The 14,402-nt window shown below is 55.2% G+C and overlaps 1 protein-coding gene and 1 long non-coding RNA gene across 2 annotated transcripts; one reads left to right on the plus strand and one right to left on the minus strand.

Annotated features, from left to right (window-relative positions):
• The first annotated feature begins 654 nt into the window (after window positions 1-654).
• Window positions 655-3,800, plus strand: LOC145517009 (uncharacterized). Its single transcript, XR_014061923.1, has 2 exons — window positions 655-864; window positions 2,112-3,800. It is a non-coding gene; the product is annotated as an uncharacterized LOC145517009 (long non-coding RNA).
• A 1,491-nt stretch (window positions 3,801-5,291) lies between these two features.
• Window positions 5,292-9,713, minus strand: LOC145517008 (uncharacterized). The gene is made up of 5 exons (XM_081519270.1): window positions 9,570-9,713; window positions 7,268-7,376; window positions 6,809-6,884; window positions 6,535-6,625; window positions 5,292-6,200 (listed from the first exon to the last, which is right to left on the minus strand). The coding sequence occupies exons 3-5, from the start codon at window positions 6,869-6,871 to the stop codon at window positions 5,995-5,997; spliced, it is 360 nt and encodes a 119-aa protein (XP_081375396.1). The 5' UTR covers window positions 6,872-6,884; window positions 7,268-7,376; window positions 9,570-9,713; the 3' UTR covers window positions 5,292-5,994.
• Between the last annotated feature and the right edge of the window lie 4,689 nt (window positions 9,714-14,402).

The following is a 14,402-nucleotide window of genomic DNA, read 5'->3' on the forward strand; positions in this document are numbered from 1 at the left end:
TGGCCCCGGCAGCGGAGTCCATGGAACGTCATCTTGGATAGATTCCTCTCACGTTGCCAAAAGACTCCCTTGCCCTGGAGGACTTTTAAATGAACACGTGGCCAAATATGGGGACCTCCAGTAACAGCTGATGAGCAGGCCAAGTTGGGATCCTCGGCCAATGTCTCCTGAAGTCCAGTGTCAGATGCAGAGACCTGGCTGGACGGTGACCCCAAGTGACGCAGGTTCACGCCCTCTGCTCCCCTGGCGAGGCTGACAGCGGGGGATCGGGTCTGGATTTAGCTGGACCGGTCACTGCTGCGTGACCTTCCTCTCCACCCTCTTTCCTGTCTTTCAAGCTCCACAGTCCGATGTGCCGTCCATCCCGCCTCAAGGAGGAGTCTGTGTTCAGGCTTTGTTTCCTCTGCTGATGCTCCCTTTCGGCGTCAGTCTGTGTCCATGCTCTGAAACGATGGGAACTGGTGCTCCCGACCACAGTGGAGACACCCCCCCCCAACAGTGTCCGTCCTGCCGTGAAGAGTCGGGGGGAAGCACCCGGGGCGGGGTCGTGCAGCTCAGCCCCCAGCCCAGCCACCCCCCACCGTCCTGCTGACTCAACCCCGCCAGCCCTGCTCTGCTCACAGAGGTCTTCCGGTTCGCCCAGAGTAAAACCTCTGCCTCAGCATTTTCCTCCGGCTCAGGAGGGAAAAGCAGAGGGTGGAGGGCGCTGGGCCCCCGGCCCCGCCAACCTCTGGGGGCGTCCTGCTGGCTGGCAGGGGGGTGATGGACGGCGCCCCTTCTCGAGTGGGCGGGGAGGACAGGGCGCCTTGGCCTGAATCTGTCCAGTTAGCAAAACAGGGGGAGCTGCCAAGACAAACAGCTGAGGTATGAGGGCTCGCAGCTCGCGATCACTGCAGGGTGACAGGCCTCAGGGAGCAAGACGTCAAGGATGCTGCTTGGAATAGCTGGGATGGCGAGCATTCTTTCCCAGAGGAGGGCTGGACCCGGCTTGGGGGGCAGGCATGCACGACCCCAGCGCCCGGGGGTGAGGGGCTCACTGCTGCTGCGTCCCCTCCAGGGATTGGGGGCTGAGCAGCACCCACCTCTCAGTGTCTTCCACGTGGGGGCCCCGTCCCCCACCTCCCTGCTGTGTCCAACACCAGCCTGGCCCTGAATCGGTTATATCAAAAGAGCTGTTGTAGTGCATAATCATTTTCATCTGGTTTTGGGGAAAAGCGGCCGTAAAATGTCTGCCGGCCGGTGGCTCGGGCCAGCAGGGCAGGCCTGCGGAGCTGGTGCTCTGCCGGGGGAGCAGCTGACAGGCCAGCCGGGCCTGCTTTACGGCCTCCAAAGCCTGTGCTGACACGGAGGATCCGGGCAGGATTTATGGTCAGCTCAGGCCATCACCCAGCGCCGAGAACTGGTCATTACAAGCCGCCTGACAGCTGGAATGCAGTCGTCACTTGGAGGAATATTTATTTGGTTTTTAAGTTTTTGGATGAATCTGGTTTTCAGAAAGCGAGGGCCCCCTAGGAAGTCAGACCATGCCATTAGTACATGCAAGCCATTATGCAGTCGCTGGCCAATTATGTAATCCTGTATGGAAAGCAGGGCCGAAAGCGGGGCAGGGACACAAGGGCTCATTACCAGCCTCGCCCCGCGGCTCCACGGGGTCACACGCACCCGAGAAGCCAGCGCGTGTACCGTCTGCCCGGCCTCGCCACCTCCCTGGACCACGGTGACGGTGAGCTTGACAGAGCGGTGGCATCCGTTAGCGCGGCTCCCTTGGACTCACTGCTGGATTCCAGGTGATAAGCAGCGCGGCACAAACAGAGCCGGACGTTCTGATTAAGCCCCCGTCAGCCTGAAGCTTCCCGTTAATCTTCTATAAACACATCTTCTTTTTACGCTAAAATCATCCCAAATGTTAACATTTCTGCTCTCAAGCAAGTCACAGTTTGGAATTAACGACGTCCGCGCGTGCCTTTTTTGAACAGTCCTCACGTCGTCCAGATAAGAACCCTGATGTGCATTGACGGACACACCACCACGTCTGTAAAACACTGCCCAACACTTCCGGAATCTTCTTCAGCTCATCCTGCCCCACTTAACCGTCTTATTTTCCTTTCCAGAACTTGAGGCCAGCATCTTGCCCTGACGGCACTTCTTCTCAGGAAGATCCATCCTTTTCCGAGGACCAGGGAGAGAAGGCGGGTCGCCCTTGTAGCCGCATCCAGCCTCTTGCCATCACGCAGTCCCACGGGTCGGCCGAGGGTCCCCTAGCCCGACCCCCCACGGGCGGGCAGTGCCCAGTGTGGAAATCCTCCGAGCTGTTGGCTTCTGTGGGCAGCTTCTGAGTGACCGTCACGCTCTAGCTGCGTCATTCACGGCTTACGTGGCCACCCTTTGAGAGTTCTTGAAAGCCAGGGGCTGTGCAGAGTTTCCTGTGCGAGTCACGCGCGCGACAGAACAGATTCGTGCTCTGTGTCAGGAGCAGCAAACGCCCGGGTGCTGCCCTGACCGCTCGAAGGCTGGTCGGCCCGTGGGCTCTGCCCCGAATGTTCACACGGTAACGTCTTCACCTCGGGATTCCCCGGAGGGAGATGGGCACGTGCTCGGTGCAGGTTCAAGTTCAGAAGAGAGGCAGAAACATCGCAGAAGCAGACGTGAGGAGCAGCCTAACCAGGAAGCTCAAATTGCGCTGAAAACACCCCTGGTGTCCTGGTTCGTGGTGGTGCGGCGTCTCCCCGGCTGCGAGCTCCTGAGGCCGGCACAGAGGAGGGAAACAGGGGTCCCCTGGAAGACCCTCAGAAAGGCCCACGTTGTTGAAGTGTCGGTTGCTTCTTCAAACACCGTGAGGCATTCATGCAGGTGTGCGCGGACCTCCTTTCCAGGCCTAGAATCACTCAGCTCACAGGCTCCTCATGCCAGGAGCAGCTCAGCGGTCTGACATGGCCCAGGGCACCGAGCATCCAGGACCAGCCACCTCGGTTCACTCCAGGGTCTCATATGGTCACGACTGGGTGTTGCCGACCAGGGTTTAATATCTGTTTATTTTTGCTGAGCTCACAGAGTCAAATTCATAGATGTGAAATGTTATTTGCACACAATTCTAGCCTATTTCAAATCGACATTCAATTCTGAGTGCAGAAAGGAGTGTGCTACCTGCACACAGGCATGCTGGGTCTGTGGATTTCACCAAAAATGAACTAACAGATCCATTTACAGTTATTGGTTTAATAACCTATTTTAGTTCCACAAAAATCTAGAATTAAAACTAACGAACTTAAATAAATCATTGATTTTGTGAGGCTTTAAATCTATGGGCTGTAAACTATAAACTTTTAAAGATATGTTTTACTAAAGGTTATGTTACTGCAAGTTGGAGGCAAGGAAGAACAAAATAAATGTGTCATCGATCTGAAATAATAGAACTAATCAAGTGTTGGAGAGTGAGAGAGATAAATAGGTAGGTAGGTAGCTAGGTAGACATAGATATATGATAGATACACACACTTATATATACACATAACAGGTAGATAGATACATACATACATAGTAGATAGATACTGATTTTTGTTACTGGATACTGGGCTATAAAATAAACTGGAATATAATTTATTTTTAGCAAAAATTATTTTCACCCACCAAGTAAAGAATAATAAATTATGATCGCTGGAGAAATCCAGCAATGTTTTCTAGCAAATATAAATTTAAATTGTAATGATAACTACATGGTCACTTATTTTAACACATTGCCATCTTGAAGGAAGATATTACTGAATTATGTATGATTTTGAATAAATTCCTCGTGGAAACAAGTGGAATGCATTGGCAAGGCTCATGACCTTTGTGGGATTCTCTGCCCCCGAAAGTCCATGGGAGAACCAGACGCCCACATGGACATCTCACTGGTTCTAACATCCTCACTTCCTGCTCGCCAGAGTCGGCAAGCGTATCAGTTTCACAGGACTCCATGAGGTTGTCCCAGGAGCCGGTCAGGAAGACCTGTGGGAGCCGGTGGCTCCACGTGGACAGAAAACACCAAAAGATTGAAAACGCTTCCTCGAATCTGCGGAATCGGAGTTCTGTTCCGGAGGAAGAGAAGCAAACGAGCTTCACGTTGTAGGGCAATAGCTAGTAAGCGGGCCACGTGCTCGCCCACCCAGGGCAGCCCCCAGGGAACCGGCCGCCTCGTCCCAGGGCTGGGCCGACACAGCCCGAGCAGGAGCCGAGGCTGGGCACCTGGGCCCTGGATACAAAGGGCCGTGTCTACTGGATCGTTTGTTTCGAGACAAGCAAAGGACACGCACTTCCCAGGAATAGAGCGCTCGGGAGCAAACTCGATGTCACAGAAAGATGGCTTGTCAGACACATGCGAGCAGCTGTGACCCCGTCACGGAGCCCACGGCCCCCAGCGGGACCCCCACCCTGGCCCATCACATGTGTGCGTGCACACACGCACACTCACACTCACACTCGCGTTCCCGGGCTCCCTGGCACCTGAACCGCAGGGCACGGACGAGACGCACTAGACCGCAGCTCCCGTGTGCCCGGCTGCACTCCTGCCCACATGCACGGCCTGTCTGGGTGTGGCTCGGGGACCTGACTCCAGTGCTCACCACACACACAGGACCTGCTTCAGGCCCACACGGCGAGAGCCAGGCTCCTCCAGCACCCCCCACGCAGCGCTTCCTCCCGGTCTGCCCCGGGACGCCCCGGAAACGGCCTCAGCCCCCAGAGTGCTGCATGTCAGCTCACGTGGACAGAGGCCGCAGGGTCGCGGCCACAGCCTTCTCTCTCTGAGCTAAACCAGGATTCGAATCCAGGTCCCCGGGGGGCAGCGCTGGCCCGGCCACCCCTGTAATAACAAGTGCCGTACCCACGGGAGCCGGGGGTTCCGGGAACAGGAACAAGCCCGGAGCAGAGAGCTGGCCTCCACTGTCCCCGCAGCCCAGCCGGCCCGGCCTGACGCTCAGGCGGGTCCCTGGACGGACGCTGGTCCCCTCGCTTGTTTGTGTCCCTTCTTCCCTGCGTTTACCCCAAACCAGAGAGAGGGACAAAGAGACCGATAGTAGTGGTGCATTCCTGCCATTTTTCTCATCCGTTCAGATCTGGGAAGCACCAGAAATCTTGTGGGAAAGCCGCTTCTCAGGAGGTTTCTAACCCGATTTCTCAACAGCAGTGGTCTGGAGTTTTTGCCTAAATTCTAGATAAGGTCCTAATTCCTGGTTACTTAGCTGCTCAAATTTCAAATCTTAGGTTCGCATCAATCATTCCAAAAGACAAGCAAAACATTTTGCAGAACGAAATTTGTTTTTTCTTTTTTTTTAACATATGTTTGGTCTGAATTTATAAGACTTCTACGTCTTTGAGGGAAAACACACATCTCCTGACAAAGGCCTGTCTCTCAGTCTCTCTGTCTCTGTCTCTGTCTCGCTAGTAACCTGAAGCCTCCCCTCTCCACCACCGCAGACTCCAATACTGAGCTGCTAAACTGTGCGCTCTAAACAAAACGTATCAGGAAACCACAGAAATGAAGACAATTAGGGTAAATAAGATCCGGTGATCAAACATAGCTAATTTGTATCCATAATATTTGGGAGTGACACAGTCTGCTTCAATTTGAAAGATACCTTCCAGACCACACTGCTTCCTTCCCAAGGGGACTGACTTTTGCTTTTAATTACTGAACCTTAAGAATTCTTGCTACAATTTGGGGTTAGCTTGTAATTCTTTGAGAAGAAAAAAAAATCCAGCCCATAAATCCTGCTGTATCCCATCACTTCCAATAATAGGCTTCTGTGGCCCAATCCACCGTCAATTAACTGCATTTTTGAGAGGGAGCTGGGGTGGGGGGCCGCTCACAGCGAGCACAGCCTCAAATAGCAGCGGGTGAGTGGACACCCCTTGGCACAGAGCCTTGGCTGAATCGGATGTGTAAGAATGTCTCCAAAGCAGAGCACGCAGTGAGAGGAAGGGACACTGTGGGGAAGGAGACGTGGCCCTCCTGCCCTAAGAGAGCCTGAGCGTCCTTCCGGCAAACAGGTGGGCTTCCCGCGTGGCGCTCGTGGTGAAGAACCCAGCTGCCAACGCAGGAGACGTAAGGGACCCGTGTCGGGTCCCGTCGCTGGGTCGGGAAGATCCCCTGGAGGAGGGCACGACAGCCTCGCCAGTGTTCCTGCCTGCAGAACCCCACGGACGGGGGCGCCTGGCGGGGTCTGTGGGGTAGCACAGAGTCAGACGACTGGAGTGGCTGAGCACAGCGCGCTGACGGGGTCTGAGCGCCATCCACGCTCTGAGACGCTCCGAGGCTCCATCTTACTGTCACCGCGGTCCCTGTGGCGGGAGGGGACTTGCCCTCGGTCCCACCCAGGGGTACGGCCGTGCTCGGGGGCCCCACGGCGAGCTGTCATTCACTCTGCAGCCCCGGCCTCACTCTCCTGGACGGTAAGGAGGGGGGTCACAGCCACCCCACCAGACTCCAGATAGTCTTCACACCACGCACTCTCAGCACACACCCTCCGTGAGCTGGTGATGGGGTATCAACCTCACCTTTCAACGTCTGGATCTGATTGGTCACCATCTTGGGGCCTGGCTGACCCTGCAGGGACTGGCCAGTTCTCAGACGCGGTGAAGGACGTGCCTGCAGGAGAGGCTTTTATGCACAAATGAACCATCCAGAGTCCATACCCCCACTGCTTTCTTCATGAGGCTCTGGGTGCTGCCCACCTGCCCTCTTCACCAAGTACCAGCCGACCAGGACAGCCTCTGCTCCCACTGCGGTGTCTCCGCCCGGCCAATCCCAAGCCCACGTCTCCTGCCTCACCTGCTCCTTCCCAGGAACTGCAATCAAGGCTCTTGCCTCGTCTCTCACCTCAGCACGCCCCATCCTCGCCGCGTACCTTAGAATTAGTTGTCAGCAACAGTCCCAGGGCGCCTGGCAGATGCAGACAGAGGTCCCCACAGTCCCCAGGGACCTCCTGGAGCTCCTCAGGGCTGTACCTGCGGTGCTCCCATAGAGCACGGCTGCCCGAGCCAGTGCAGGGGTGCGGGTGGCCAGCAGACCTGCTCTGTGCCAACCCCTCCTCGCGACGTCACACCGTGCTCAGCACTTCCCATCCCATCTCCCTGCGTGCGGCTGAGGAACTCCTCACTGTCTGCAGAACTGACTCATCTCATAGGTCTGCAGACACTGGCCATTTGCTTAAATTACTGGCCGGGAGATACTGTACACTCATCAGAATTTGAGTTTCCAAGCTCTGGGGCGGGCCTGTGAGTCCCTCACCTGTGTCTGCTGGACTGACCCCGGAAGCAGGGCTGACTTTTAGTCCGGGTCTCAGGGCAGCAGGTGCTCGGACAGGATGCCGGGTGCGCGGACGTCCCTGGGGAAGCACCTATAAGGACCGGGAAGCCGTGTGGCCGGAGCACGTCGGAACTGGACGCCCATTGGATGCCAGATGGAGAGGAGGGGCCTGAGTCGGCGCAGCGTCCAGACAGCTGCGCAATCAAGGCCTTTCCCGCTGGTCCCTGCAAGTCCCCCCGCCAGTGCTGCCCACCGGGGGAGCCCTGGGCTTCCCAGGAAGAGGCTGCCTCCCTGCCGCTTCTGCTCAGAGGAGAGGAGGAACTCCAGAGATGGGCTCCAGAGCCAGCAGCTGGAGCAGGGCCATCTCAGCCGTGGAGCTGGAGCCTGTGGTGCCTACCCTGGAGACTCGTCCCTCTCGAGGGCTCACACGGAGCGCCCCTGAGCCCCAGGAGACCTCGTATCACTTTCCCACAGCACTCCATCCTTTCCAGCCCCCACCCGGGTTTTCTCCTCAACTAAGTCCAGCAGCTGCCAGTGATGGGGCCAAGCGCTGCGCTGGCCCAGGGGGGTGGACTCAGGGTCTGTCCTGTGGATCCAGCTGGGTACAGAGGCCTCCACAGCCATCCAGGGGAGAGACAGGCCGGGAGGAGAGAGGTCAAAAGGAGCAGAAGGAGAAGGCAAGGCCAGGAGTCTTCAGGGTGCAGCAGAATTAACGTCAGGTCTGCTGACGGATGCCAAAAGGAAAGGGGGTCCACGAGGCCGACTGAGAAATGGGAAGGGGCTGAGGAGCGTGAGTCGCAGCGTGGTAGGCTGAAAGGAGCCCGCCCACGTCTCTGCTAAGGACGGGGCGTGGAGACTTGGAGGGTCTTTGCCTGAGTGCAAGCTTCCCAGCGTCCCACACAGAGATGGCCCAGCCCCAGGCTCCGGGGACCCACACAGGGACCTGGCTGCCACATGATCCGCCCTCCTCGTGGGGCCAAAGGGTAAAGCGTCCCTGTTGGTGGGGGATGGACAGGCTGCTCAGCCCCAGACAGTCTGGGTTCGGAGTGTCGGCCATTCACAGGATTAAACACAGTCAGTGAATGTCAGCTGCCTGACCTGGGGCAGGAGGATCCGTGAAAGATGCAGTGTCCGTGAAAAGGGAGGACTCAGTCCTGGCCCCAAGGAAAGCAAGCCTGGGGTGGTCTCCCCTGCTAGAAAAACTGGGGTCCCTGGTACCAGAGAGCTCATCTGTCAGGCCACAGAGCCGGCCCCCACGAGACCCTTCAGACACCGGCTCGACGCTCCATAGAGAAGCTAAAATAACCGAAAAACACAAGTGACAAGGGGCCTTAGGGTAGGCGCAGGATGGAGGTGCGGGCTGTTCAGATGGTGGAGAGAGACCTTCAGCAAGGGAGATTACGGGGCCACACTCCACGGAAGGCAGCGAGTCCAACCAGGGCCTGCAGGGGTGGGTGCAGCTTGGTGGTGGACACGGCCGACCGAGACATGATGGCTAAGTCACGGAGAGCAGAGCGGAGAGTCGAGGCACGTCCGCCAGGCCCTGGGGGCTGTCCACACTCGCCCACCCCACACTAGAACCTCACGTAACCAAAGTGCCGGAACCGCTTCCCCTTAGAACTTCAGGACGGAATCGAGAAACGCCCTCGGAGCAGGTGGCTGTGGGCCCTGGGATTCAGGGCGAGTGCTTGCTGGTGTTTGCTTTGCTTTCTCGAACTTTGTCTTTTGTTCCATTGGAAACCAACATAACTTTTTGGCTTTTCCTTATTCTACTTGCATGTTGCTACTTAGCATAGAAATCCCACAATGGAATTCTTTCTTCTTCCAAATGCTCTTTTCCCTTCAGCTCAATTCAGATGTTTTAATTTGGAACGTGTCCTGCTGTCCTGAGGGCAGGCCTGGTTTGAGATATCTCAGGATAAAGACCTTTTGGAACAAAACCTAACTTTCTAAATCCTGGCAAGGAACATCTGACAAGAGCACTTTCTGCACAGGGAGGGCGGGGTGGGGGGCGCTGCAGGCCTGAGCCGCCCCCTCCTCCCCATCCCAACGTCCTGCAGCCCCCTTGGCCATTTGAGCTGTGACGTCAGTCCTTCCAAGTGACCATAAAATGTTTTCCTTTATATTGTTTGTTCTGAGGTAGATGGGGGTTAAAGATAAGCCAGGTTTGGGACCAGGTTGGAACCAAGAGTGACTAATCACTGGCCACTCGTGCAGGGAACACCTCCCCCCACGCTCTCACAGCTCAAGCTGGGTCACGTCCTGCTCTGCCTCCCCCGTCCACCTCCAAGAAAGGGCCTCCGGTGGACAGGAAACTCAGCGGGAGCCAAACACCCTCTCGGAGAACAGGATGGACGCTGCACAGCCAGGCCCCCTGTGCCCCTGCGGCCTGCCTCCGTCCACAGGTGAACACACGGCTCCCGCCCCAAGCTCTGCAGGCAGCTCACGGGACTTCCTGTAAGTCTGCGGATTCTGGGCGGATGAGTCCTCATCCTCAGAGAAAGGAAGTCAGCTAGTAAGAGGCACTGCCTCTGCCCCCAACATCCGTGTCTGCAGCAGACGTCATTCCTGGACCAAAACCCTGAGCCCCAGCATGAATCCCCTCCACTCAGACTCCAGGCGGCCACCTCCAACCAACCGGCACTGGCTTTTCAAAGAAAAATCGTATGCCGTGGGACTTCCCTGGTGGTCCTGTGGCTAAGAATTCACCTTGCAGGGTTCATGGGTTCGATCCCTGGTCAGGGAACTAAGATCCCACATGACAGCTGAGCCCACACCTCACAACGAAGACCCAGACGACACAGCGAAGATCCTGAATGCTGGAAGTAATAGGCAGTTTGATAAATAAGTATTTTTTTAAATTAAAAAAAATTATATTCCATCCTGGGACCAAGCTCTCTTCCAGGTCTATTAAGTCCATTAAATGAATGTAACAGCAATAAGGTATTAAGAACAGTGGATGGACCAATGAATTCTAGCAAATCCTTCTTTTTGTCGTTAACATTCACTGAATATTGACTTATTTCTTAAACAACATGTACCCTCACTTGAAGTAAAATATCTCTAAATTCAGTGAAGAAACCTGATGCCCTTTCTCTCAGACAGTAGAATTTCCTTGGTGTGCTTTGAACTTGTTCACAAATAAGGCCTGTTAATAACATGGCTTGTGCTAATTCACTTCAGTCGTGTCTGACTGTGCGACCCCATGGACTGTGACCCACAAGGCTCCTCTGTCCATGGCACTCTCCGGGCAAGAATACTGGAGTGGGTTGCTATTTCCTCCAGGGGATCTTCCCAACCCAGGGATCAAACCCTCCTCTCTTACATCTCCTGCGTCGGCAAGCAGTTTCTTTACCGCTGAGCCACCTGGGAAGCCAATAATATGGCTCAGGGCACTGATATCCAGTTAGATCTGTCGAGTCCTTTTCTTCTTCCCAATTGTACATTTTGCAAAATTTTGCTCTAAAGCAATCAGATACGGACAAATAACTAGTGACAAGTCTTTCTTTAGCGAACTCACACGTGAGACAGGAGAACACCATCCCGGGTGTCAGAAACCATCAGATCTAAGTGTGGGAAGTTGAACCTGAGCTCTCGGAGCCTGAGGGCGGGAGCACCCTGGTCTCCCGGCTCTCACGCACCTCCTTCTATAGCTTGTAAGCTCCCCAAGGACGCGGACGCTGCTTTATCATCTCTAAGGCCCAGGAGGCTGGGACATGGCCCGCCAGCTGTGGACAGACAGTCGTGGGTGGATCTTCCCATGACTCAGGGCCTTCAAGGAGCAGACTTGAGATGCACGGCGATTCAGAAGGCAGCCTGCATGTGGACGCGTCCCTGGTAGGCAGGGTCCCAAGAATCCTTTCTTTCTCAGAACACTTCTTGGAAGAGGGAGCAGGAATATTGCTTCCAGGCTCGACTATGGTTTCGATCACGCTGATCCAATTTGCAGCTGCTCCAGCGGGCACTCACTGTCCAGGGGTGAGGAGGGGGCGTCTTTGAAGAATCAGTGGCAGATGCTGGGAACGTCCCAATCTTTGGCCCCCGGGGCAGATCACATGAGCTTGAAATGACAAAACCCCCGAGAAAGTTCATGAGAACATCTGGGCACCTTATCAGGGATTTATCGAGCTCTTAGGAGTTGATCCAGCCCTGTTTTAATGAGAATCGCCTGCCCATGGACAATGCATGCCAAAGGTTTTCCCTTTCTTCTCCTCCTCTTCCTTCTGCTTTTCTTTCTTCTTCTCTCCCCTCTTCTCTGGCTTTTATTGCCGTGAAGTTAATCCTGAGACAATGAACAAGCCTCACGTTTCCAGGCCTGCTACGTACTCTGTGGTCATCAAACACTTGAACTTGGGTTAACCACTCTGTGTCCAAATAAAACGGGCACAGCGGACACCCAGCATCACAGCTTGAGCTGGGGAACTGTGTGAGGTTGAATTACCCTCTACTTGTGCAACTGGGTCCTTGGCCAAGACAACATAACCTTTCAGTCCTGATCTGTGTGAATAAGAGAGATCTTCAAATGTTTTACTGATTTTTAAACTGGTAATTTTATACCAGGCACATATTTCAATTAACTAATTGTTATTCCTCTGTGTTTGTGCCTTGAGATGACTTAACTTAAGGAGTTACAATCATAAAATTAAAATAAATAACCATATCCCACTAGAGCCCTGCCCATCTACCCCAATCAACAACCTTTGTTCCCAGCCATGGGGAAAATAACATTCTTTGAACGATCAAAATGTTATAACTGTAAACTCCTCCTTCATTTCTAGGCTCTGCCCTGATTTAGTTGGAGTGTTTTCTTTCCTGACTCCTTCATTTACGTGAATAAATTAAGCGAGTGGCGGCCAATGAGACGAGGAAGCCAGACGCAGCTGAAGGCTACGTAAGGGCCGTAGCGGACCCAGGACCCAGAGGGCGCCTGGGGTCTGAAGATGGAGAAGGAGAGGTGCCAGGGCTGGGCAGAGAGCCAGCACCCAGGGGCCCGAGAAGTCAGCTGGCTAGGAAATAAGAACATCCCCTGAGTTGAGAAGATGAGAATTAAGGCTCAGCGGACAAATAGATCTTACAAAAGCTGTGGGGTGACAGAGAAACCCCCCCTGAAGAAAGTGGTGAGGTTTGCACTAACCCCCCTTCCAGCCTGTGATGGATTCAGAGTTCAAGAACAAAGTGGGGTCAACAGACAGACGTGGGTATATTCTGGTTTTGTTTTCAATTGTATTTGCAAAATCATGATGTGTGGTTTGAATACTTTGAAAAAATGTTAGCGATCACAGGGTGTGGGATTTTCCATTTTTGATTTCTCAGCAGCGCTCACACGTGGTTTAAAGAGACTTGGGACGCCCCTCAACGATGACCACGTGACCAGACCAGACCTCCTTCATTGAAAACAGGAGCGCCTGGTGTCCCGAGAGGTGGCTGACGGCAGCAGGGCCCTGGGCGCCCCGACCTCCTCAGGCGGGACAGGCCTGTCCCCCGGCCCTCTAGACGCGCGGCCTCGCTGACCCCAGGAGGACGGGCCCGCGGCCTTCCGTCCGTGGGGACCCGCCTGGGAGAGGAGGCATTTGACTGGCGCAGGACCGGAGTCAGGCTTTCCGGGAGCCTCCGCTTGCTCTGCCCACTGGGCTCGTGCCGCACACTCGCTGCCACACGCGGTCCCTCGCTCCCTCGGAGGCCCTTCCTGTTCGTCCTGCTGGACCCCAGGCACAGGCTCTGCGGGTCTCGTCGTTGTTCAGTCGCTCGGTCATGTCTGACTCTTGGCGACCCCGTGGACTGTAGCCTGCCAGGCTCCTCTGTCCATGGGGTTCTCCAGGCAAGGATGCTGGAGTGGGTTGCCATGCCCTCCTCCAAGGGTTCTTCCCAACCCAGGGATCGAACTCGCGTCTCCTGCATTGGCAGGCGGATTCTTTATCACTGAGGCACCCAGAAGGCTTAAATAACCAGGTTGGCGTTAGTGTGGGGTGAGGCCGGGGAGGCATTTAAAAGACTTCGCTTCTCCATTGAGTCCTTGGGGAGGGGAGGGATTTCTGGTCAGTCAAGTGATATATCAGCAGAGAAACTCCTTAGAGGCACATTTATTCCCGGCTCCGCAGGTTTTCCTGGAGGGGATGGAATTTTCACTATGTTCCTCTGGAGGGAGAAAGATGGGAAGAGTTTCTTAGCTTCTCTCCGCCCCACCCTCCTCTCCCTGCAGAAGGGGGACGTTTGTGTGAATTGGTTCCTTTAGGCACAGGAAACACAGCCAGTCCAGTCGCCTGCTCCTGCCTCGCCTGGGTTCTCTGCCTTGGGGTCGGGTTGGTGTCCTGCTCCCGTCTCTCCCTCTAGGGAGCTGGTGGGGAAGCTTAGGCATTTCCGGGGTTGTTTTTTTAAGTATTGTCGCTCAAGCTCAAGCTGCAGGGTCCAACAAAGCTGATGTGTCTCACGCCCTCAGGACCCCCGGGTCCTAGGTCATCTCTGCTTCCACTCACGGGGGAGATAGAGGGACCCAGGACAGCATGGGCGAGGCGAGGCAAGGCGAGGATTAAAGCCTTGCCTGTGGGTCTGGCAGGCGGGGCTTCGTGCCTGAGGGCGGAGGCCCCTGGCTGCAGGGTCTCTGGCTGCAGGGAGCACTGGAGGCTCCTGGGGAGCTGCTGGGGTCCCGTCCCGGTCGGGCCCCCAGTTCTTCTCACGCGTCTTCTGCCCACATCTCGGCCTCCAGCCCGAGTGTTGAGCACAAGCCAATCAGGCTCCCTGTCTTCATTTCCCCCTTCCTTATAGCAGCTCACTTTCGTATTTCATAAATAGTGTTAAGTATATCCTTACAAACATTTCAAATGCTACAGCGTGAATGTCCTCCTGAACTTCCCCTACTCCCCCAAGCCCAACCCTCTTCCCTGAGAACCAGCCCACACCCTTCCTGGGAGCAGCATTAGGGCCTCAGATGCAGTGGGGACCACCCTCCTGGAACCTGCTCCCTGCCGCCCTCCTCTGAGCCAGGCTTGGTTTCCTGAAAACCCAGTGAAGCTACACCTCAGGGTTCATACAGGCTGTGTACTTAGCACAAATGAAGAATCAACCACCAGTTTAGCAGAGAAATAATTTGCCCACCTCAATGCAGTTAAGACTGAGGTTA

The sequence above is a fragment of the Giraffa tippelskirchi genome, chromosome 8, assembly GCF_054371585.1.
Source record: "Giraffa tippelskirchi isolate mGirTip1 chromosome 8, T2T-mGirTip1v1.2.pri, whole genome shotgun sequence".
NCBI lineage: Eukaryota > Metazoa > Chordata > Mammalia > Artiodactyla > Giraffidae > Giraffa > Giraffa tippelskirchi.

Coding starts and splice junctions, on each gene's coding strand:
- LOC145517008 (XM_081519270.1), bottom strand. CDS start 6,871: ATGGGGCGTGCTGAGGTGAGAGACGAGGCAAGAGCCTTGATTGCAGTT. Junction 6,626..6,808: donor CAGTTCCTGGGAAGGAGCAG/GTGAGGCAGGAG, acceptor CCTCTCCTGCAG/GCACGTCCTTCACCGCGTCT. Junction 6,201..6,534: donor TCAGATCCAGACGTTGAAAG/GTGAGGTTGATA, acceptor GCTACCCCACAG/ACCCCGCCAGGCGCCCCCGT.